At 48.3% G+C, this 20,163-nt stretch overlaps 9 protein-coding genes across 9 annotated transcripts; 7 read left to right on the forward strand and 2 right to left on the reverse strand.

Moving 5' to 3' along the window:
- Window positions 1-80: 80 nt before the first annotated feature.
- Window positions 81-401, forward strand: ONS95_012901 (uncharacterized protein; the record flags this gene model as incomplete). The annotated part of the gene is made up of 1 exon (XM_058506520.1): window positions 81-401. One exon carries the CDS (start codon window positions 81-83, stop codon window positions 399-401), a length of 321 nt encoding a protein of 106 aa, XP_058357249.1.
- A 1,131-nt stretch (window positions 402-1,532) lies between these two features.
- On the reverse strand, window positions 1,533-3,083 carry SEC22 (SNAP receptor; the record flags this gene model as incomplete). Its single annotated transcript, XM_058506521.1, has 4 exons — window positions 1,533-2,004; window positions 2,809-2,918; window positions 2,971-2,996; window positions 3,050-3,083. The coding sequence occupies 4 exons, from the start codon at window positions 3,081-3,083 to the stop codon at window positions 1,533-1,535; spliced, it is 642 nt and encodes a 213-aa protein (XP_058357250.1).
- A 261-nt stretch (window positions 3,084-3,344) lies between these two features.
- ONS95_012903 (uncharacterized protein) lies at window positions 3,345-5,633 on the forward strand. Its single transcript, XM_058506522.1, has 3 exons — window positions 3,345-4,074; window positions 4,567-5,214; window positions 5,280-5,633. The coding sequence occupies exons 1-3, from the start codon at window positions 3,679-3,681 to the stop codon at window positions 5,565-5,567; spliced, it is 1,332 nt and encodes a 443-aa protein (XP_058357251.1). The 5' UTR covers window positions 3,345-3,678; the 3' UTR covers window positions 5,568-5,633.
- Window positions 5,634-5,799: 166 nt separating this feature from the next.
- ONS95_012904 (uncharacterized protein) lies at window positions 5,800-6,195 on the forward strand (the record flags this gene model as incomplete). Its single annotated transcript, XM_058506523.1, has 2 exons — window positions 5,800-5,843; window positions 6,006-6,195. 2 exons carry the CDS (start codon window positions 5,800-5,802, stop codon window positions 6,193-6,195), a joined length of 234 nt encoding a protein of 77 aa, XP_058357252.1.
- Window positions 6,196-8,901: 2,706 nt separating this feature from the next.
- On the reverse strand, window positions 8,902-10,925 carry ONS95_012905 (uncharacterized protein). The gene is made up of 2 exons (XM_058506524.1): window positions 10,238-10,925; window positions 8,902-10,184 (listed from the first exon to the last, which is right to left on the reverse strand). The coding sequence occupies exons 1-2, from the start codon at window positions 10,896-10,898 to the stop codon at window positions 9,091-9,093; spliced, it is 1,755 nt and encodes a 584-aa protein (XP_058357253.1). The 5' UTR covers window positions 10,899-10,925; the 3' UTR covers window positions 8,902-9,090.
- Window positions 10,926-11,088: 163 nt separating this feature from the next.
- Window positions 11,089-12,736, forward strand: ONS95_015068 (uncharacterized protein). Its single transcript, XM_058508754.1, has one exon. The coding sequence runs from the start codon at window positions 11,369-11,371 to the stop codon at window positions 12,461-12,463; it is 1,095 nt and encodes a 364-aa protein (XP_058357254.1). The 5' UTR covers window positions 11,089-11,368; the 3' UTR covers window positions 12,464-12,736.
- On the forward strand, window positions 11,089-16,134 carry CWH41 (Processing alpha glucosidase I). The gene is made up of 4 exons (XM_058506525.1): window positions 11,089-11,855; window positions 11,940-13,227; window positions 13,321-15,287; window positions 15,404-16,134. The coding sequence occupies exons 2-4, from the start codon at window positions 12,990-12,992 to the stop codon at window positions 15,662-15,664; spliced, it is 2,466 nt and encodes an 821-aa protein (XP_058357255.1). The 5' UTR covers window positions 11,089-11,855; window positions 11,940-12,989; the 3' UTR covers window positions 15,665-16,134.
- Window positions 16,135-16,817: 683 nt separating this feature from the next.
- On the forward strand, window positions 16,818-18,481 carry ONS95_012907 (uncharacterized protein). The gene is made up of 2 exons (XM_058506526.1): window positions 16,818-17,224; window positions 17,298-18,481. The coding sequence occupies exon 2, from the start codon at window positions 17,302-17,304 to the stop codon at window positions 17,575-17,577; it is 276 nt and encodes a 91-aa protein (XP_058357256.1). The 5' UTR covers window positions 16,818-17,224; window positions 17,298-17,301; the 3' UTR covers window positions 17,578-18,481.
- A 727-nt stretch (window positions 18,482-19,208) lies between these two features.
- Window positions 19,209-20,138, forward strand: ONS95_012908 (uncharacterized protein; the record flags this gene model as incomplete). Its single annotated transcript, XM_058506527.1, has 1 exon — window positions 19,209-20,138. One exon carries the CDS (start codon window positions 19,209-19,211, stop codon window positions 20,136-20,138), a length of 930 nt encoding a protein of 309 aa, XP_058357257.1.
- Between the last annotated feature and the right edge of the window lie 25 nt (window positions 20,139-20,163).

A 20,163-nucleotide genomic window follows, 5' to 3' on the forward strand; every position in this document is an offset into this window, starting at 1 on the left:
ATACACGAATTGCCAACGTTGTTGCAGAGCGGCGGTCTCCCCAATGCTTTCCCTGCACTAACGAACGGTTTGGCTTGTCAATGGATGGCAGCGTTGGCGATAACAATGGTATCAACCACGTCGTCCCATCTACTCGCCCATCTTCCCCAGAGTTTGATGACTCGGAGTATGTAACGAGAATTCATGGTCTTGTGGTGATGGTGATGGGGAGTGTCGCGTACAATTCAACCACAAGGACGTCGCTAAGAAGGATATGGTCGTGGCGACTATTGATGGACGAGTCGTCGTTTGGGAAGGAAGGTGTCGGAGGCAAATCTCGGAAGACAACTCTCCGAGTCTGCAGGACTATCGTCGATGGTGGTGCGATTGATAGGTTGTTTTGTGGTGTGTATGTTTGGTGATGTATGTACGAGATTTTGTGTCCAAGTTGAAGCTTGCGAGATAGTCCCGTTCCTTTGCTTCTTGATCAGGTAAGCTTTGAGCCGGGCAGTGAGGCCTGCGAGGTAAGTGCGTGAGTGACTTGCGACATGCAAGCTCAAGCCGCAGTTGAATCATCCTGAGCTAGTGCTCCTCTGGTTCCACGACCAGTTCCAGTGTCAGTTCTGATTTCCAGTTCCAGTTCCATATCCAGCTCGCTCTCGTAGAGCTAGTTGTGCTGTGGTACCAAGTTGGAGATGGTACGTTCCAAATGATGTACTGAGTCTTTTTTCCCTTAGCTAAATTGAACTAGAGGAAAATGGTGCAGTTGCTTGATGTATCGAGTGCCGGATCTAGTCAGACTTGAACTCAGAATGTGGTTGATTGTATGTGAAGACTGGTCTCTCTGTCCTGGCCTGCCCAGGATCGAGTGATTTGAAAGAAGGATTGCCGGACTACTCTTGAACTTGATATGAAACAGAAGAAGAAAAGAGAACTTGTTTATATATCAACTGGTACTGACAAGCGAACATTGACTGAGCGAACGATGGCCGCGAGATGGGCAACCCTTGGAGAGACAGCTGAGAGAGATGAGATGGATGAGAGATGATAGGCAACTTGAACTGAGCACTTTGAACTGAGAAAGGAATCTGAGATACTGCTCTTCAGAGCAGAGAAAACAAAGAAGTAAGATCCGCGGGAAAGTACCCGCAGCGCACTCACACAATCTGCTTAGCATGGAAGTATCAAGACATGGAGTCAGGTGCCGAGAAAAGACAACAACCCTCGAAAGGGGGCTAGAAGAAGATTGGGTGTGTTTTGCAAGTTCAGATACCTGGATCATCTCTCCCTCTGATTGCCGACCCAAATATCCCTTTGATACCAGAGCAAGTAACTCTATGCACCGAACACACTGCTTATGGCTGACAAGCTGAAAGTCAGGCGATACACCCACGCTTCCGTCAACTGTTCTTCCCGTTCGTTTCCTGTACAGCATTCGATATTTTTACAGTTCCCCCATTCCCAACCCGGAGTAACAAGGTTCTTTTCTTCGTCCCCACAGGCCGGATTCCCTGAGAGGTCAGATGAAGAAAACAGCACATCTCTTATCCTACTCATGAGAAGAATCTCCACCACATAAAGATCACAACAAACAATCCCAACCCCCCAATCGGTCCATACTGCTTAAGCAGCAACTCCCAATTAATCCTAACCGCCGCCTTCCGATACTTCTTACTATCTTCTCTCAGCCTCGAACTAACCTCTCCCATCCGCTCCAGACTATCACCACGATACAGCAAATCCTCGATATTCTTAGTCATGACCTTCGTGACGTCTCGGAGCTCGTCGTTCAGCTTATCGAGGTTCTGAGTAGCGCGGGTGTCGGAATACGTGCCTTTGGTGCGGTTGATGAAGGTGTCGAATTCCATGAAGGCGTAGGGACGGAGTGTGGGTGAGAGGAGGGTGTGCGAGGGGTAGGTGGTGCTGAATTCGGTGGAGAGGTCGGAGAGGTAGGTGAATGCTAGTTTTCGGGGGTAGGAGTGTGCGGTTATGCAGAGGTAGATGATTTCTTGGTGGATGAGGTAGCTGGTGCAGTGTTAGTGTTTTATTTTGCTTTCGGCTGTGGTTATGGTTGTGCTCGGACTTGCAAAAGCAGGTGTTGCAGCGCTTGAGGAAAGAAAGAGTACGGAATAAGTTAGATGGAAGGAAGAAGCTGGGTGTTTGAGAGGGGTCTAAGGGTATAAAAGTTTGTCTGGGTCTCTATACTCCTCCCCAATAACACCCTCTTATACACTTTCCGTTTTCAACACTTGCTGATCTATCATGATGCAGATACAGTTGGCTGGTTTGGAAAGTTACTAGTACTAACGGAGAGATGGGCATAGGATTCACCCCGCGCGTTTCATAGAATAAATACTGATGAGAATTGTTGAAGTAATACTTGAGGCTGCTGAAAGTAGGACGACACAGACACTAAGCGTGAGGCATTCCCTCCTCTACTAAGTCACCGTCTTCACTGACCTAGCTAGGCAGTGTTGAAGGGAATGTACTCCCTCTATTTCAAGTATGGAAGATTCTCTCGAGGGTCTGCATGGGATGACTTCTCCGAAAGTTGCCCGGGGGCCGATTGGCAACACTTGCTGCTAGCCATGAAAGTCTCCGGGATCGCTGGAAACAGAAGCACTTGTGCTTTTGCAAATACGCTAAGCCCTGGAGAGACTATTGCCTGCGACCAGGTAAGCCCCTCAGCTTCTGCTCTCCAGCCACTTGGTTGTCCTGGTATACACTTTGGAGGAGAAATTAAATGACCCTCGGAAATTCTTGCCCCAAAGAATATGCGCTCCACATCAAGCCAGATCTAATTATTGTTGTAGGAAATCGCAAACATACTGGAAAGTATATTGTCCGGCCTCGACGGTGGCTTGAGATTCGGAATTGCGATTCAGTCTTCGCAGGACTTGCTTGATCTGAGATTTGATTTCGTCGAGTGACTGGTCATTCTGGAACCTTTGCGTTAGCCAGAATCCTTGGATGAGGGGCGATTTGGCTTACTCCTTCGTCGGCGCAGAGCATGAGGCCTGCAAGCAATCAGCAAGTCATTACCCTCCATACATTATATTCCCTGACTTACCATCCAGCCTGGCTATCTGCGTGGAGTATATCATCTTGTTGTCGCTATTCTCTCGCTCCTTCGCCTTTGTTGTCCTGCTTTGGGGAGCTTCCTCCTGGCTGCAGCTATCCTTGGCCACAAACTTGAAGTCTTGTGAAAAGGGGTTCGGTTGAAAGTGGCTCGAGATATCGATTGTTTGTACAAGGAACCTTCTCACAAAGGAATATTGTTTGTTGGACAATGTTGTTCGTGGAGGTTGAAAACTTGCTAGATATTGGGGAGTTCTGTCCAGTCCAAATCTTCAATGTGGTCATAAGCTGGCCCGGACAAGACAAGGCTGTGGCTTGTGGAATTCTGCCAGCTCCGGCCGCTTCGAAGTGGACACCTGAACACCAAGGCTTGAGAGTCGCCTAAGACCGGCACTAACTCGAAGTTCTCTAGAGCTGTTTGCTCAGGAACATGAGGACAATTGTTTCCTTTCGACTTCAACTTCACCAGCTTTTTCCTTCATCAACCTTTCTTTTCGCAACGCGATCTTTTCACAACAAGAATCTATCACCAATTCTTGTTCTTATATATTCTCAACCGGGCTCAGACTCGCTTCTGTACTACACCACACTCTCTACGTCAATCTGGTCAGTCGCTTCGTGATGGAAATGTCAACAAACGGCGGTCCCCAAGGGGGTCTCCGAAATGGCTTCAATGGCCTCAACAATGGCTCTAATAATCTCACTAATGGTTTCTCCGGTATATCAATGAATGGCCACGTTGGTAATGACGTTGGTATCAACAACGTTGTCCCTCCAACTCGTCCATCCTCTCCAGAGTTTGGCACCACCCCTCGCGTTCTGCTTGGTCCCATGGTCGCTGAGGCTCCCTCCCGCCATGAACTTCTGAGCTCTGTTCCCACGGCTCAGCCACCTTTCTTCGGAGGAATCGCTGCTTATACTCACACTCCCCTCCCTGCTCGCGGCAGTCTCCGAGGAAGAGACTCGAATGGCGTCAACGGTCATGCTACAAACGGTACTGCTCCAAGCACTCCACTCGTAAGTCAGACATCGATCTTGTTCTTTCATACCTCCTGTTCTTCACGCGTCTCACTGCCATCCTTATACCCTCGAATTCATTTCTTGCTTTCGATTTCACAAATCGCTTCTTTGTGTACGGTTGTCTGTCGCTGTCGCGTCCCTTCACCTTCTACACTTTTCTTGTTTAGCTCGACGCGCGTATCCACAACTTATAATCCCTTTGAAGCTTCGAGTATAATCTTCTTTGGTCTTTCTCCATCTTCTTTTCCTCTTCGAATTCCTGTCCCTTTTCGAAGACCCAGGCAGAGCCATTGCCACCCTGTCGCGAGCCAAGACTTTTTCATCCAAGGCTTCATATTATGTTACATGTTCAATCTACTCGTTTTCAATGATCTCTGTTCCATCTTACACTCTCTGCAATGCGGTGTCACTTGCACTGTGTCCAAAATCCTCCTTTCCACATGACAATCTCATTCATTTCTCGAGTTTCATATGCTAATTTCCCTCAAGGCTCAGTCTAGTCGATACCTCACGGTTCCCGGACAGAATGGCACCATCACTACCACCCTTGAAGGTCTACAAATCTCGTCTTGCACTGACAATATGTTGATCCCCACTCCACACAACACCCCAGCTGCTACTCCCCGCACCTCTCCTATCACTCCAGGAAGAGAGTCTATTCGTCGAGCCTCTCGTGCGAATCCAGTTACTCCACCTCCACCTTCAGGAGCGCGTCGAACCCCCACTGGCCACACCGATTCACCGTACCCTGGAAGGAGACACGGTGAGCACCCTCGTCGTCAGTCTCCTCCCAGCCCGATTCCAGAAACCACCAACCCAATTGCCGGTCTCCAAGCCCTAAACAGTAATCCGGTCGCTCCATCAGTCTCCCCACAGCGATCTACAACCTCCTCCGACGGTCGAGACGATACAACCCGCGCACCCCGTCGCCTCGGTCCCGGCATCTTCGGTACACCTCTCAACCCAACCCGTCAGCGTGGTGGCGGTCCCAAGAAGAAGCAGAAGGGTAAACTCGCGAACGGCAAGCTCACCAATGGAAAGGCTAAGCGTAAGGGTTCTGCTAAGGATAAGATGCTGGATGATACCACTCTAGCTGTCGCTCATGGAGAGTCACCAATCTACAGCACAAACATCGCCGTAAGTTCCCTCCACCCAATCCTCTCATCCAATCCTACCATCCACATAAGCTCACATGCCACCAGGCAATCTTGCAACACCCCGAAGCCATTGCCGTCCTCTCATCCGCACCCGACATCGACCCCACCGCCATCACCGACTTGCTCGCCAACCCAGGATTCAAGGACGCTCTTGCCGCATTCGTCGAGATCGGTCGCGCGGGACAGAACGACCCTGATTTCCTCGAGGAGGCTCTTGCTGCTTCTAAGCGCCGTGCCGAGGGCGAATTCGAGGGTGTGTTGGAGGCTCAGTTTGAGGAGACGTGGGCTGAGGAAGGTGGGGAGGAGTATAGTCAGGATGAGGAAGGTGCGTAGGGGGGTGGGGTTATGGAAAGGGAAGGCGAGATTGTGTTTTTAGTTAAAGGTTAATCTGAATGGGATTTGAGTTTTTATGCTATCCATGTGTCTTTGAATGTTGTAACATATCACGTTCCCAACACTTCTAGAGAGCCCTTTCTGACACATTCACCTTCCACCAAAATTTCCTCAAGGCCTCTAAGGAACCTTCATAGCACCTCCTCTGCTCCCTCTCGAACTTCTAGTCAAGATGTTTACACTCGCCAGCAGAGACCACCACTGTCTTAATATCACGTAAGTCTATCCTGCTTTACACCATATTCCCTTCTAACAAACATGCGTAGTGCAGAGGCTGAGGCGTTAAAATGTTATCAGTCTACAACACCAACTTCAGAGAGCATGCAGAATGGTATTTCCACCTCTATCTGTGAATGATAATCTTACTGACTGATCTAGGACGAGTATACCTGAAGTTTCAATCTCCGCGTTGCTGCAAACTGCCCTTGCTGTCTCTGTACACGCGTTCTGCACGAAACAAGACCTACAAAAGAACTACCCCCCAGGCTTACACGAGACGTTCCTCGTCTTCCCCCTCCTCCCCGTCGAGCTTCAAATCCAGATTTTCCTCTTCGCCAGCAGACATTGAAAGAGAGACAATCAAGTCCATGATCAAGTTCTTGTGTCGTCGAGGAAAAAGGAAGGAGAACATGCTCTCGCCTCGAAAGAACTAGTAGAAGAAGATGAGGCTGGAAGGCCAGAGTATCACCAGCGAAGGATCGAGTCAACCAGCCAACTGCGTTGTTATGCCAGATCAGCTAGTATCAGCGACTTTCAACAACGAAGCCGATATTGATCAGATCACAGCAGAGTGAGAGTGGATGTATGCTTATGCACAGAACTCTGAATTATCTGATAAGATCATGATGGAAGAAATAAAGAATGTAATAGGGGATTACCCGCGTCGCCCAGAGCAATTAAGGATAATCACAGCAACACTACACGATCAGAATAAGAAGCTGCGGATAATACTTAGCGGGGAACAAACTCTGAGAGCAAATACGACGGACACAGCCCTGGGTGAGTGGGAAAAGAATGAATGTGGGATAATCAAGGCCATGATTGAGTTCTTGTGTCGTCAAAGGAGAGAACCTCTTGGGTTACTTTTTGCAATATTCGAGGATGAAGGTTGCAATAATGTCGAGTCAATCTTGAACGACAAGGCGAAGGTTTTAGAGTAGATAAAGGTCTTGGAGACTCGACGGAATCTGCAGACGAAAGTCACGAAAGAAAACAAAGCCCTCCGCGAATCGATTGAGCAACTAAATGGAGCGCTATTGAAAGAGGAGGAGAGAAGCAATCTTCTTGAAAAGAAGGCGGAAGAGCTAAAGGTCAAATACAAGAAGGTCAAAGACAAGAAGAACACACTTGAAAGGCGAACAGTGGAGATGACCGATTTAGTAAGGAAGTTCGCGACTAGAGAGGAAGAAAGGCAGTTGTCAGACGTTGTAGAAAGACCGATACGCAGCTATGAAGTAGAGAGACTGATATGGGCAGTCGGAGCAGAAAGTGTCCCATCTCAAAGTACATCATTGACGACCGCAGAAGAGGACTCGGGTTTTGGTAGCAATGACGACAACGAAAACAAATCAAGGAATAATACATCTTCGAGCGCAAGTTCAACGCATCCTTTGAGTTGCCTAATGAAGAATTGAGGATATTCCCAGGCAAGTGGATAAGAATACTAGGATCTTCAATAGCAAGACAAAACTTGCTGGCGGTATTCCTTTCAGAACCAGGTTCTCCTTTGTATAGTGCAATTGGAAATGCCTTACATTACAATCACTACAGACGTGCTACTACACTATCCAGAGTCATAACCGTGGTATTGACAAGACATACCCTGCATTAGCGTATTTCTGATAAGCAACAAGAAACCCACACAGGTGAGAAGTTTAGACTTGTAAAACAATGACCCGTGAACTCAAGAGCTGGTACCGATAAGAGGGACCTGCATAAGCTTATCTGCGAAATGCAACAAAAGCCTCCTGTAGCTCTTGTTATTGGATACTGGACCAATTCCAGGTCCACCGGGGCTTTTATGGTGTGATCCGAGGCTAGTGCTTGGGTAGTACTGCCATCTTATAGACCAGAAGTCGAGAGTCCGCAAACTAGAGCTTCTAAGTCGAGGGTGGGCTATATTTTGGTCGTTTAGTTTGCACGACGTCAAGCTCAACCAGACATATATTTTCACGGTAAGCGAAGCCCATATTGTTCTAGCACCATATAACAATAAACCAGCTACCAACCCCAAGTGGATCCATTACCACCAACAAACACACGCTTATACTTCCTAAAAACAGTAAATGCGAACATTCCCACTCCGACGTGCAACAAACCAAACTTTCTCTGTAAACAAACACACGCTTACACTTCTTAAAAATAGTAAATGCGAACATTCCCACTCCGACGTGCAACAAACCAAACTTTCTCTTTATACAAACATACGCTTACACTTCTTAAAAATAGTAAATGCGAATGATTCCCACTCCGACGTGCAACAAACTAAACTTTCCCTTGATCTAGACTCGCCGGATCTAGAGTCCAGGCTTGACCTAGGGGGGTTTGGGTTGGAGGGGTGCGTGGAGTTATTCGTGACGTGTGAAACGTTCAAGTTGCGATGTGCAACAAAGTTTGAATTCTGTAAGACTTGTGAGGACTGGATTTTGTGTCGAGACGTGCCTAGAGGGGGTTTGGTTGGTTGGATTGCTGGTTAGAAGTATTTCGCGGTATCTGCCGACTTGACTGCGGTAGGTAATAACATTGGGATGAGACTTGGCTCCGCAAATGATACATCTCGAGCTCGGTTAGTCGCCTTCAAAAAAATATCCTGTCGTGATAATTTTCAAGAAGCATCGGTGTGTCTGGGTCGCGATTTATAGGGTTTGCGCCGGAACTGAGGGAGCAACATAGATCGTTGTCACCATTCGTGGCTGACAGAGGGTGATAAATATAATATGACAAGTGTATTGTACAGTGAATGTATCATAACTTAATTACCTTTCTCTTGGGTAGCTAGCACGCTGGGACTTGGGCGCTGGAGCGCCATCCCTCGTCTCCTTCTCCAAGTACTTGGGTATATTTCGTACGAAAGGACATCACCATCGCAACGGCAGGATGACATTAGCAGGCCCAGTAAAAGAATAGACCGAGGCGTATCTGCTGGCTCACCTAGATCATGCCGTGCTCTTGAAAATCACCCTCATTCTGCAATACGTTATCACGCTCGCCGGGATACCCGTCGATAGAGGCGAAAGCCCAAGGCCAATACACTACAAGCCGAACAAAAAGAGTGTTGTTAAGTATCTGTTATGAATTTCTGACCTTGAACAACTAATATGAATGAAATTTATCCCTTCGATAGTCTTCCGTGTCAGTATCCGCCATCGGTTGGTGGCAGAAACGCCGCTGAAGCGGACCGGTGGGAACTAACCGAAGGCCCAAGAGAACCGCCATATCTAGTACTCAAGACGAGCCACCGGTCTCATCGTTCGAGTTGCCACCATCCAAAATCTCCTAATATCTTATCTAGAAACCCTTTCTTGGTTCTCCAACCTTCGCGATCTATCTCTCTCTCAATAAATTTTGTTATCATTAGCACTCTGCCTATCCAGAATCGTTGCCAACGCCCTGGAGTAACCCAGCCAAATTTCTTCATCCAGAAGTTTTCGTCTTCGAGATTAGGGTCCCTATTAAAATTTGGTCTCCTTCCCGAACTGAGGAAATACAGTAGACGTTCTTCACAGAGGGCCCGGTTGCTTTTCCGGAAGTGTGACAGTGTGAAGGCCAAAAGCCAAAATCCATGCAAGGGCGATCTTCCGAAAAGTTTGATATTAGCGACGGTGATCTCCTTATCTATCAGTCCCAGGATTGGTAAGAAAGTCAGGAAGCTCATGATTGCAGCGGTTCCAAAGAAGGCTGACAAACTAACTTTCCCGTCGTTGAACTGTTGGATATTCATGCCAAAGACGGAAGCGACAAAACTGAGAGGAATGAATACGACTGCGAGTCTCGTTAAGCTTGCTACGCGTAAGGCCGTTTCGGTTGACTTTCTAGCCTCTTTCAGCTGAGCATCGAGAAGTTCATCCCGTCTCTCGCTGTTCCACGCGGCTTCAGCCTCCTCGTAGTCTGATATTAGCGACTCTAGTTCGGAAAGAGCAGTGTCTAGCAAATTTGGAGACATCTGATGCTGGCGGCCTATTTCAGTTTTATTGAACTCCCGAAATGCTTTCTTTGTTCTTTTCAGGGAAGCAAGATTCATTCGCACGCCAGTAAGGGTTCCATCTATGTCGTGATCCACATAACGGTCAAGATTGGGGTCCATAACGTTCCGGAATTCGTAAAGTTCAATTTTGAGGAAAAGTTGTAACAGCGGCGCAAGATATTGATGCGAATCGTCGTCTCCTCTCCTCACCAGATCGGGGGTCCAAGTCAATAACATTGAAATATACGCCGCGCTAATCTTGTTGCCTGGGCCTAGCAGGCGTTTGGGAGCGAAGGAAAATGAAGGATAAACACCTCTTCCAAGAGATGTAAGCCGGTCCTTGATAGAAAGATTAAATCGCAGCCAAATGAGCACTATCTGGTATTTAGAAGATATTGGCTTGTGCTTATGCTCAGGACTTCCTTACCAGTGGTCTGATCATTTTTGTCCTTCTGATTGAAGTACATTGCGGTTATATAGCGAAAATTCGACAAGCCAAAATGAACGAATCGCCCTTCACAGGTTTCTTCAGATGGTAGTAATGCAAGGCGGGCCTCGGGAAGAAGCTCTTCAATATGTTTCGAAGTTTTGAGCCCATCTTCTAGCCACATAGCATCATGTTCAAAATGACGCTGCAGCACAAGAGGATCTAGGTCATAAACACTGCCAAGAATATCCACAACACGTCGATCAATAGAAAAGCTCTGTCCATAGTGGACAACAATTATTCTCGTTTTCACCTCGGGCTGGCGATTTTCTAGAGCCGTTGTCAGGCTGTGAGGATCCAGAGTTGTGATGGATTGTGGATGAAGACTCCCATTCGCGGAGTCGATGATAGTCAAATTGGTATTATTCGGATCTCCGCCGGGATGCATAAAGAAAACTTGCATCCAGCGGAACTCAGGCCAGTCTTCAACATTCGTGTCCAGGTAATCCTTATACGAAAGATATGGACGGGTTCGTGGGCGTGCGCCTGAGGACTCACGTGCCAGAGACTGAATTGTATCCCCGCTCCTGCGAGCTGGAGCTGATGATTGCGGCACGGAAGGCACTTGCTGGGCCATACTGTAGCTTGCGAAGGAGCACATAAGTATTCGAGTTACAGAAGAAATTTTATTTTTTAAGAAAAAAAGTTCCAGGAAGAAGTTGATAAAAAAGGAGCACGCATATAAAAACGCCTACTGTGGCTATGCTGCGCGGGCTGAGTAGGCAGACTTGTGTATTTTGCTTTTCTCAAGCAAAGGAGCATACTTTTGGAATAGTTTCACCAGATACACCAGATTGAAGCCAAGAAGAAGATTAGGATCGACTACTCTAAAGTTCAGAGTGACGCTAGATTTGCAGTATTAGCCGAAGAGACATAACTGTACAGTAAACAAAGGAATGGGAAAGCAGGTGATTCGCACGGACCACCTTATCCTTGTCAAAAACTTGAAGCTCGCAGCCTCATCAACATTTGAGGTCCTCATCATTGTCTCGCAACCTCCTCTGTCTAAGACCTAGAACCACGTCCGCACCACCAAATACACAGCCTTCAACCCCAGGACACTCACATACGATGGCAGAACCACCATACAAACGCGCGCGCCGCCCAGACAGTAAGCAAATGTGGGACGAAGCCGACCGACGCGCACCTCAAGCACCCCTCCCCTCCCGAGAACGAGACGAGCGCGAGCGCCCAGATCGCGGCAATGACAGGAGAGAAGACCGGAATCGAGATCGCAGATATCGCAGTCGGTCGCCGCGCGATTCGAGAGGCGCTGGAGGTGGAGGTGGTCGAGATCGTGAGCGAGGAGGACGCAGAGATGAGCGCGAGAGAGATACGCGGGATGGGTATGGTAGGGGAGGGAGAGATCGGGATGGTGAGGGTGAGAGGGGTGGTAGGAGGGATTATAGGGAGAGGGATAGAGGTATGTATCCTACTGAAGCTGTCGCGCTTTGTCATAGAGGGAAGTCTAATGCGTTTTCGAAAGATGGTGGAAGTGCGAGGGATAGGGATGGTGGTAGAGAGAGGGATATGAGGGATAGGGATTACAAGGAGAGAGGTATGTGTTTGTCTGCCAGTACCAGTGCTGTCACCGACGAGGTGGCGTCTTGTTTCAGAGCCAAGCCTGACAATGTTTTTCAAGATGGTGGGAGAGAAAGCCGAGACCGACCGAGAGAGCGATCGAGAGACAGGGCAAGGGATACGAAGAGAGGTACGAGGAGTAGGAGTCCGCGACGGGAGAGAGATAGAGATTCTAGGAGAGAGGCTGAGGCCGAGAAGGAGATACCCAAACCCTACCACGCCGAGGAGGAGTTCACCAAAGCGCGAACAGCAACTCCACCTGTCTCGTTCAAGGTCAATTCTGCTGGAAATGGACAGGATCACGAGCGAATGGAAGTCGATGCAGAAGCTCAACCCGGCAAGAAAGGAAAGAAGGGCAAGAAGGCTGCTAAGCCAATTGAGGAGGACGATGATCTGATCGTGGAGGATGACGGCATGGCTGCTATGCAGGCTATGATGGGTTTCGGCGGATTCGGCACGACGCACCAGCAGAAAGTTGCAGGGAACGATATCTATGCTGTCAGGAAGGAGAAGAAGACCGAGTACAGACAGTACATGAATCGGGTTGGAGGTTTCAACAGGCCTCTCAGTCCAAGCAGAGAATGATGAATGATGGGTTGATGATGGATAACGTATGCTGATATCGCTATTCCTCTGCCTTTATTATATTCCATGGGAAGTGTCAGTGGATTCTGGGATGTAGTATATTTCAGACGGGCCCTTGTCAATATCCGCTTCTTAGAAGTGAGTCGTGGCTTTACCACCAAACTCAAATGATTGCTGCAAAACAAGATAAATTAGCTATATCCAAGGCACACTAGACAAGAATTTTGTGCCAAATAAATAGAAGTTCCCCCAATGAAAGATGCACATACAGACCAGATCTCCCATTCTTCGTTCCGTGACCTTTTTCCGTCCGAAAGCATCACTAGTCAGCCTTCCCTGCAGCCTCGCGACACAGGCTGAATACGTAGCTGCACATCAACGAACCCGCAACGGTGTTCTCAAAATCCACCCCAGCCTTCCCTACAGAAAAACCTCCCCTCACTCCGCCACGCCCTCGAGCTCCTCAAATCCCTCTCACGGAGCTCTGGCTATCCATCCTCCTCCCAATTGAAGCTTCAAAACCACCATGCTTCTCCCCATTCTGCCTGTGGCAGCTCTATTCGCAGCCTGCCTGTCAACACAGGTAGTTGCTGAAGGAGACCCTGCGATTTTGTACAATGAGTTTGCGAGGAAGACGAATGATAGTCTGCTTTGGGGCCCGTATAGACCGAATTTGTATTTTGGAGTTAGGCCTAGGATTCCGAAGAGTTTGATGGGTGGATTGATGTGGTCGAGGGTAGACAATTATCAAGATGTGCAGAACAGTATGTTTAGCCCTCTACTCTCCATTTTACTGGAAAACTTCTGGTGCATTGGGATTGAGAACGTTGAATTGTGCTAATTGGTGCCTTCTGCAGACTTCAGACATACCTGCGAGCAGGGCGACAACATGAAAGGTTACGGCTGGGACGAATATGACGCGCGGACAGGAGGCCAGCAAACAATTTACGATGAGGGAAATGGCATAAACATCCGCACCAGTTTTGTGAAGATCCCTGGAGGAAGCAACGGCGGTGGCTGGGCTGTCCGGGTTAGAGGCACAGTGCGAGAAGGTGCACCACCAGATCTCAAGTCTACAGTCGTGTGGTACAACTCCCTGGAAGGACTTGGAAGTCTGGAGCTTGAGAATGAGCCCAATGACTTGGGATATGAGGGTGATGTTACGCTGAAAGGTGACTCGGCTGGATTGGGGGAGTATAAAGTTACCGTTACGGCCGGACGGGGAACTCATCCGGCTGGTTCGCATCCTTCGTATGAGGAGAAGCCTTTGGATCGTACGATTGTTCATTCGCTTCAAGCTCCGGATACGATTCTGTGGCAAGTTAAGCCTATTATTTTCAAGGGGTTGAAAGACCAAATCGACAAGTACATTGCTACATATGGGGAGGAGAACCCACCTCCTCCGTGGCAAGTGTATACTCTCGAGAACAAAGCTGCTCCAGGAAACTTGCACATTATCCAGAAAGTATTCGAGGGCAACTTTGAATTTGATGTCATTTTTAACAGCGGCTCTTCTGGCAAAGAATATACCAGCCAGGATGTTTCAGAGTTCTTGTCTCGTGGATCAAGAGGATTCTGGGATCGATTCGTTGCTACTTTTGACCCTCAGCCGCCATTTGGTGTTGAAGCTCTTCAGAGATTCGCTGGAAGCATGTTTTCGAACTTGCTTGGTGGACTCGGCTATTTCTATGGAGACTCTATTGTGGACCGATCGTATGCTCCAGAGTATGATGAGGAGAATGAAGGATTCTGGGAGGAGACTGCAGCTGTTAGAGCCCAGAAGCATGAAAAGCTTGAAGGACCCTCCGAATTGTTCACCACTGTGCCATCAAGACCTTTCTTCCCACGTGGTTTCCTCTGGGATGAAGGTTTCCATTTGATGCCAGTCGCTGACTGGGATTTGGACCTGGCTCTAGAAGTGGTGAAGAGTTGGTTCAATTTGATGGACGAAGATGGATGGATCGGCCGTGAACAGATCCTTGGCGCTGAAGCACGCAGCAAAGTCCCAGCCGAGTTCCAAATCCAATATCCACATTACGCCAACCCTCCCACCCTCTTCTTCATCGTCGATAACTTCATCTCCAAGATCCATGCCATGAATGGGTCCAGTCCGGAGGCAAAAGTAGCACGAGAAAGCCTCGGCGAGAAGCCTAATTCCGTCTACCTTCAAGATCTGGATCTCGCTCTCCACTATCTACGAGAACTTTACCCCAAACTGAGAACGCACTACTTCTGGTACCGCAAAACCCAATCTGGAGATCTGAAGTCTTACGACCGCGATGCATTCAGCACTAAGGAAGCATACAGATGGCGCGGCCGCACTCCCCAACACATTCTGACCAGCGGGCTCGATGACTACCCACGTCCTCAACCACCGCACCCAGGAGAGCTGCACGTCGATCTCATCTCCTGGATGGGTATGATGACCAAATCTCTCAAGAACATCGCCACACTCCTCGACTACGCCGACGACGTCAAGGAACTCAGCACGATCGAGACAGCCATTCTCCGCAACATCGATGATCTTCACTGGAGTGAGAAAGACAAGTGTTACTGCGATGCCACTATTGACGATTATGAGGAGAATGCACTGGTTTGCCACAAGGGATATATCTCACTCTTCCCATTCTTGACGGGTCTTCTGGATCCCAAGAGTGAGAAGTTGGGTCATATCTTGAAGTTGATTGGCGACGAAGAGGAGCTGTGGAGTGCACACGGTCTGAGGAGTTTAAGTAAGAAGGATGAGTTCTATGGTACCGATGAGAATTACTGGAGGGGTCCAGTGTGGATGAACATGAACTATCTAGCTGTGGTGCAATTGCTTGTAAGTCTTCCTCCTGCCGAATCCGTTCTTTCATAGTCACCAATCTCCCAACTTCTTCTTCTTCCTACGACATCCCATTTGTTAATACAAATATATGAACTGACATACCGGCGCAGAAATACGCACAAACCCCCGGCCCCCACAAATCCCTCGCCACAGACCTATACAGCACTCTCCGCCTCAACCTCATCAAGACCGTGTACGACGCCTGGGCAGAGACCGGCTTTGCTTGGGAACAGTATAACCCTGAGACGGGCAAGGGACAGCGAACGCAGCATTTCACTGGCTGGACGAGTCTGGTGGTGAAGATTATGGGGATGCCGGATTTGAGTGGTGGTGCTTGGGAGGTGCAGAGCGATAAGCATGATGAGTTGTGAGGGGATAGAGGTGGGGGAGATGGTACAAACTGGCTGGGGAGGGGATTTTGAGATGTATATATGTGATATATGTGTGTTTTCTGGATTGGAAAAGTCTTTTGCAATATTTGTGCATCGGTTGTTGAGGCACATTCGCCGCCAGACTGCACCGCACGAATCAACGGCGCGAGCATGACGAAATGAAAGAATGACTGTACTCCGCTGTATGGAGACCTGGATGGTTCCTGTTCCCTTCCACCAGCTCGCTCGTCTTGGATAACTTTGACCTCTGCTCCTCTACAAGACGTCTGCCACGATTAAAAAAGTTCCCACATTATGCTTTTATATCATCACGGGGCAGGAGTCCAATCATTTTGTATGCTCTGAAGCCTAAGAGTGAGGCGAACAAAGTGGCTGCGCACCTTATTGTAAACAACACTTGGTAATATTCCTCGCTTAAATCCACAGACGAAGGGCGGACTCAATAAAGCACGGTTCCCGTCAGGCTTGATGATCATATCTGGCAATGTGATATAGGTTCCAAAGAGTTACTGTACAGCCGTTAAGTGGTTATTTGTGAACCCCTCTTCTTTCAAGCATCCTCATGTATGGACGTTCTGGATGCGCAACAAAACCTTTCTAATCACGCTTCTCCTCAGCGTTTGATTCTGGCGTGGTCGAAAACGTTTGGAGTTTCTCTTCGGTTAGTAAGTTTCTTCCGAGAGAAATCAGTAGAAAGAACCTCTTTTCAATACGTTCCAATGTCTTGTTCCGTTCCAACGAAGGGAACGTTGCACAAGAACTATGGCAGCGAAGCGACTGACCTATTTCAGAACTGAGGTCCACATAATCATCCATGACAGCAGCCTATCATTTTCTTGTCTATTGTTCGGTCTCTGCAACAGGGAGAGTGTTGTCTACCCCGGATTACTGCATGCCTGAAATGATCCCATTGGTTTGAAAATCTGTGAAGCCATGCTCGATGATATTGTCTCCAGTGGCTGTCAGGCGATCGCTTCCCTGTCGACGGGGCACGACAGGTGCTCTTCGGCGGTTCCAGGTTCTTTTCCTGTACTGTAATGGCGTCAAAACCCAAACGCTAGGCACCAGCTGTTTTCACCTTTCGATTGCCTAGATACACTTACTCACTGGATAAATCCCGCCACCCGCCCCCCTCCTCTTTTTTTTTTTTTACAGAGTTCTCATGGATAGCATAATATAATTACGTTCAACTCTCGAAAATCATAATAAAGCAAGTTTGGGGAAAGTAAAGGAAGGAAGTCGAGATTTCAACTAAGCCGTGCAAAGTGCCTAAGTGGCGGCAGCTCCCGGCCCTAAACTTACAGTAACTTCGGACCCGAACTGGACCAGGGCTTGATGTGGTCAACCTTTTCTACCCTCTCCTCGGCGAAGGACTGACTTTCTTCACCCTGAACATCTTTACTTTCCTCTCCGTTTAGTCTTTCCCCCGGCACTACTATGTCTTCTTGAGCGGCTGAATTATGAAAAGTTTCTAGGCACCACCAATTGCACAGCCTACGAGAGTGCTGGCTCTGTCCTGTTGAACACCACTGATACCGTGTATGGACCAACATGTTTTGGTTTTTATTTTACGATTGCTCCAACGCTACCACAGAAGACTAATTCTCAGCAGTGAGATGACACCCCCGATAGGCACATCTGTACGCCGTCTAACTCCAAATCACTGGATCTTGGGCTCCTCCAAAGTCTGTGAACGCATCACCAGACCAGTCCCCTCAAACGTAATCGTGAGCTGGCAAGACGGTGATGACACCTTCTATCTCTGCGACCAGGTAGATGAAGACCTTCTGTTGCCACAAGATGGTTCAGAAACGGGACTAGTGCATGAAGGCGGAACGTCTGCAACAGTTTGGAGTGTTGGCTCCAATGCCTTTTGCAAAGTGAAGGCTTGACGCGAAGAGATGGAGCTTGAGAGTCAAACGATTGAGTTTGTTAGAAGAGAAGCGCCAGAAATTCCTGTCCCGGAAGTCATCTACGCTTGAGTAGATCGCCCGTGGAATAGGACGTTTCTTATTCTGAGACGTGTGGAGGGTCGAACTTTAGATGAGGAATGGTCCCAGCTTACAACAGATCAACGGATTGGCATTGCCACCAAGATTAGCGAATATTGCTGCAAGCTTGCCTCGATCTCGTCCCCCAGATTCGAAACTGCCACTGGGCAAGGGGTTGTTGAGCCTTTTCTCAATGACGTCGCTGACCCTTCTCATCCATCGTGGATACCGAGACCGATAGGACCGTTCTCATCCGAAGCATTCGCTTCGCACCTGTCAAATATCGCACCAGAATCTCGTCTCGATGTCGATACCGGAGATCTCTTTTACTTCTATCATGCTGACCTTGGACCGACAAATGTGATGGTATTGGAGGGTGCTGTCACTGGGATTCTTGACTGGGAATCTGCGGCTTATTAACCCAGGTTTTGGATAGCGAGGAAGCCTAGGCTGAGTGCTGGGTTTTATTTACAGAACGATAGGACAGACCGAAAGGCTTGGAGTGATATGTTGGGCGACCTGCTTGAGGCTCGTGGCTTTTTGCAAAGTATTGATGAATATAACAGTTGGAGATGCAAGAGTAGCCAGTGAGAGTAGACTGTGTCGCCATTACCGTTGTGTTGTTATATTCTCGTTCGATACTGAGAGCGGATGCTTCTAGATGAAGATTCTTTGAAATGGTCGTGAAATTTTGCAACGAGGACATGTCATTCAACGAGCACATTTGCACAGAATACGGAGTTTACCTGTGACGGGACTCTAGCTACCACCATTTCAGCTTTAGATAATATGTTTCTCACTTTAGACTATTTCCCGAGTGCTTTTCGCGAACGGTTTTGAGGGATTCCTTTCGAGGAATGAATTCAGTATAAGAAGAATCAACAACTCCAAATCAATGGCCACCGCGATACATCTAAACTGACATGTAACTTAGTGTTTACACTCTCGCTAGATGACAGTATTGAGGTGCTCGTAGTCTGTTCCAACTCATCTAGATGGTGTTGACGGCCCTTATCCCTTCGCTTAAGGGCCTGGATCAGTCGAGTAGTTTGTTTTTCCCTCATTATCTCAAGCACTCATCCCTGAAGAGACTTGTCATTTTAGGAGCTGTGAGTTTTGCATATGAAAACGCCTGGCACCGCCACGGTCGAGGGTTGTCAGCCTCTTTCTCCAAGATGCATGTACCCAGCCCTCGAACCTCCAACCAACCACAGCATAACATCCACCGCGGACCCACCGATGGATGCTAATTTAGGATGAAAAGTTACGCTTGTTCGCGTCAAGCTCATTGGCTTTCAAGCCTTGTTAGACTATGGCTAGCGTTTATCTACATGAGTGGTTGGATGTCGATCGCTTTCCATTTAGTGAGATGATGGGATCTGTACTACTGTCGCTCCGTGCCGTGTCCGCGGTTGAAAAAGGAAGACAGAGCCACTTTCTCAGGCACATCATTTCTGTCTCTTCCGTGTTTCTGGCCATCTGCGGAGACATCATTTTTCATTCTCAGCATCGCATTGAGCCAGGTTTTCATCATGTATTGTTCTTTCGTTTCTTTTGCGCTCTTGGGGCTGGCTGGGTTGACGACGGCAGCGGAGAATAACCCGGATGTCACTTTCCTTTACCCCGCAGGTCCAGGACTGGTTCTCAATTATATGGACACGGTCAATGTTACCTACACGTCGCCCTTTGCGCGACCTCTACTCTACACATTCTGCAAGAAGCCAACAGTAAATCGATATTCACAAGTATGGCCTCAGCATCCATTGATCAGGGGTATATCACTAAGTATCTACCTCACAGAACTCATCCAGCACGTCGCTCCAAAGAATGGGTCAACACTTGTCCTCCTCGGCTGGTCTGATGTAAACTCCTGCTACTTTGATCTCCGACCTACGAACAAAGCAGGAAATGGGTCCAACAGCAACTACTTCAGCGTCATACCCACCGCTCGCACCTCCCCAATCCTCGTCGGCCTCAACCAAAATGGAACAACTACCCCTGCAGCACCAACCAACACCGTCACCATATCTCCAGATTCCTCGGAAGTAAGCTCAGGAGGAGGAGGAGGATTGAGCAGCGGCGCCAAAATCGGAATCGGCGTTGGTGTTGCGCTGGGAGTGGTTGTGCTGGGACTTGCTGTCGGTGCATATCTGTTGAGGAGAAGGAAACAGAAGAAGACGGAGGCGGGTAGACAATTATTGAATGTGGATAATGAGAGTGCGAAGTCTGAGTTTGGGGCGGCTGGCCAGAATGACCAGTTTGTGCATATGCATCCGATGGCTTCGGAATTACAAGGGAAGAGTCCTGTTCGTCAGACGCCACAGGAATTGCCTGGGGATTCGGTTGTTGAGATGGATTCTGGTGACAGGACGGTAGGAGAATTGAGTGCTGAGAGCGAAGTAGGAGAGGCACATGGCAGAGGGAGGAATCCAGGAGTCAGGGATGTGGGAAATACTGGTTGAATAAGTAAACTTGGGGCGAAATAAA

This window comes from Cadophora gregata (genome assembly GCF_030347475.1).
Source record: "Cadophora gregata isolate MNR1 chromosome Unknown scaffold_7, whole genome shotgun sequence".
Lineage (NCBI taxonomy): Eukaryota > Fungi > Ascomycota > Leotiomycetes > Helotiales > Ploettnerulaceae > Cadophora > Cadophora gregata.

Coding starts and splice junctions, on each gene's coding strand:
- CWH41 (XM_058506525.1), top strand. CDS start 12,990: ATGCTTCTCCCCATTCTGCCTGTGGCAGCTCTATTCGCAGCCTGCCTG. Junction 13,228..13,320: donor TTATCAAGATGTGCAGAACA/GTATGTTTAGCC, acceptor TGCCTTCTGCAG/ACTTCAGACATACCTGCGAG. Junction 15,288..15,403: donor TAGCTGTGGTGCAATTGCTT/GTAAGTCTTCCT, acceptor ATACCGGCGCAG/AAATACGCACAAACCCCCGG.
- ONS95_012903 (XM_058506522.1), top strand. CDS start 3,679: ATGGAAATGTCAACAAACGGCGGTCCCCAAGGGGGTCTCCGAAATGGC. Junction 4,075..4,566: donor CTGCTCCAAGCACTCCACTC/GTAAGTCAGACA, acceptor ATTTCCCTCAAG/GCTCAGTCTAGTCGATACCT. Junction 5,215..5,279: donor TCTACAGCACAAACATCGCC/GTAAGTTCCCTC, acceptor ACATGCCACCAG/GCAATCTTGCAACACCCCGA.
- ONS95_015068 (XM_058508754.1), top strand. CDS start 11,369: ATGGCAGAACCACCATACAAACGCGCGCGCCGCCCAGACAGTAAGCAA.
- ONS95_012907 (XM_058506526.1), top strand. CDS start 17,302: ATGACACCCCCGATAGGCACATCTGTACGCCGTCTAACTCCAAATCAC.
- ONS95_012905 (XM_058506524.1), bottom strand. CDS start 10,898: ATGTGCTCCTTCGCAAGCTACAGTATGGCCCAGCAAGTGCCTTCCGTG. Junction 10,185..10,237: donor CAAAAATGATCAGACCACTG/GTAAGGAAGTCC, acceptor AATACCAGATAG/TGCTCATTTGGCTGCGATTT.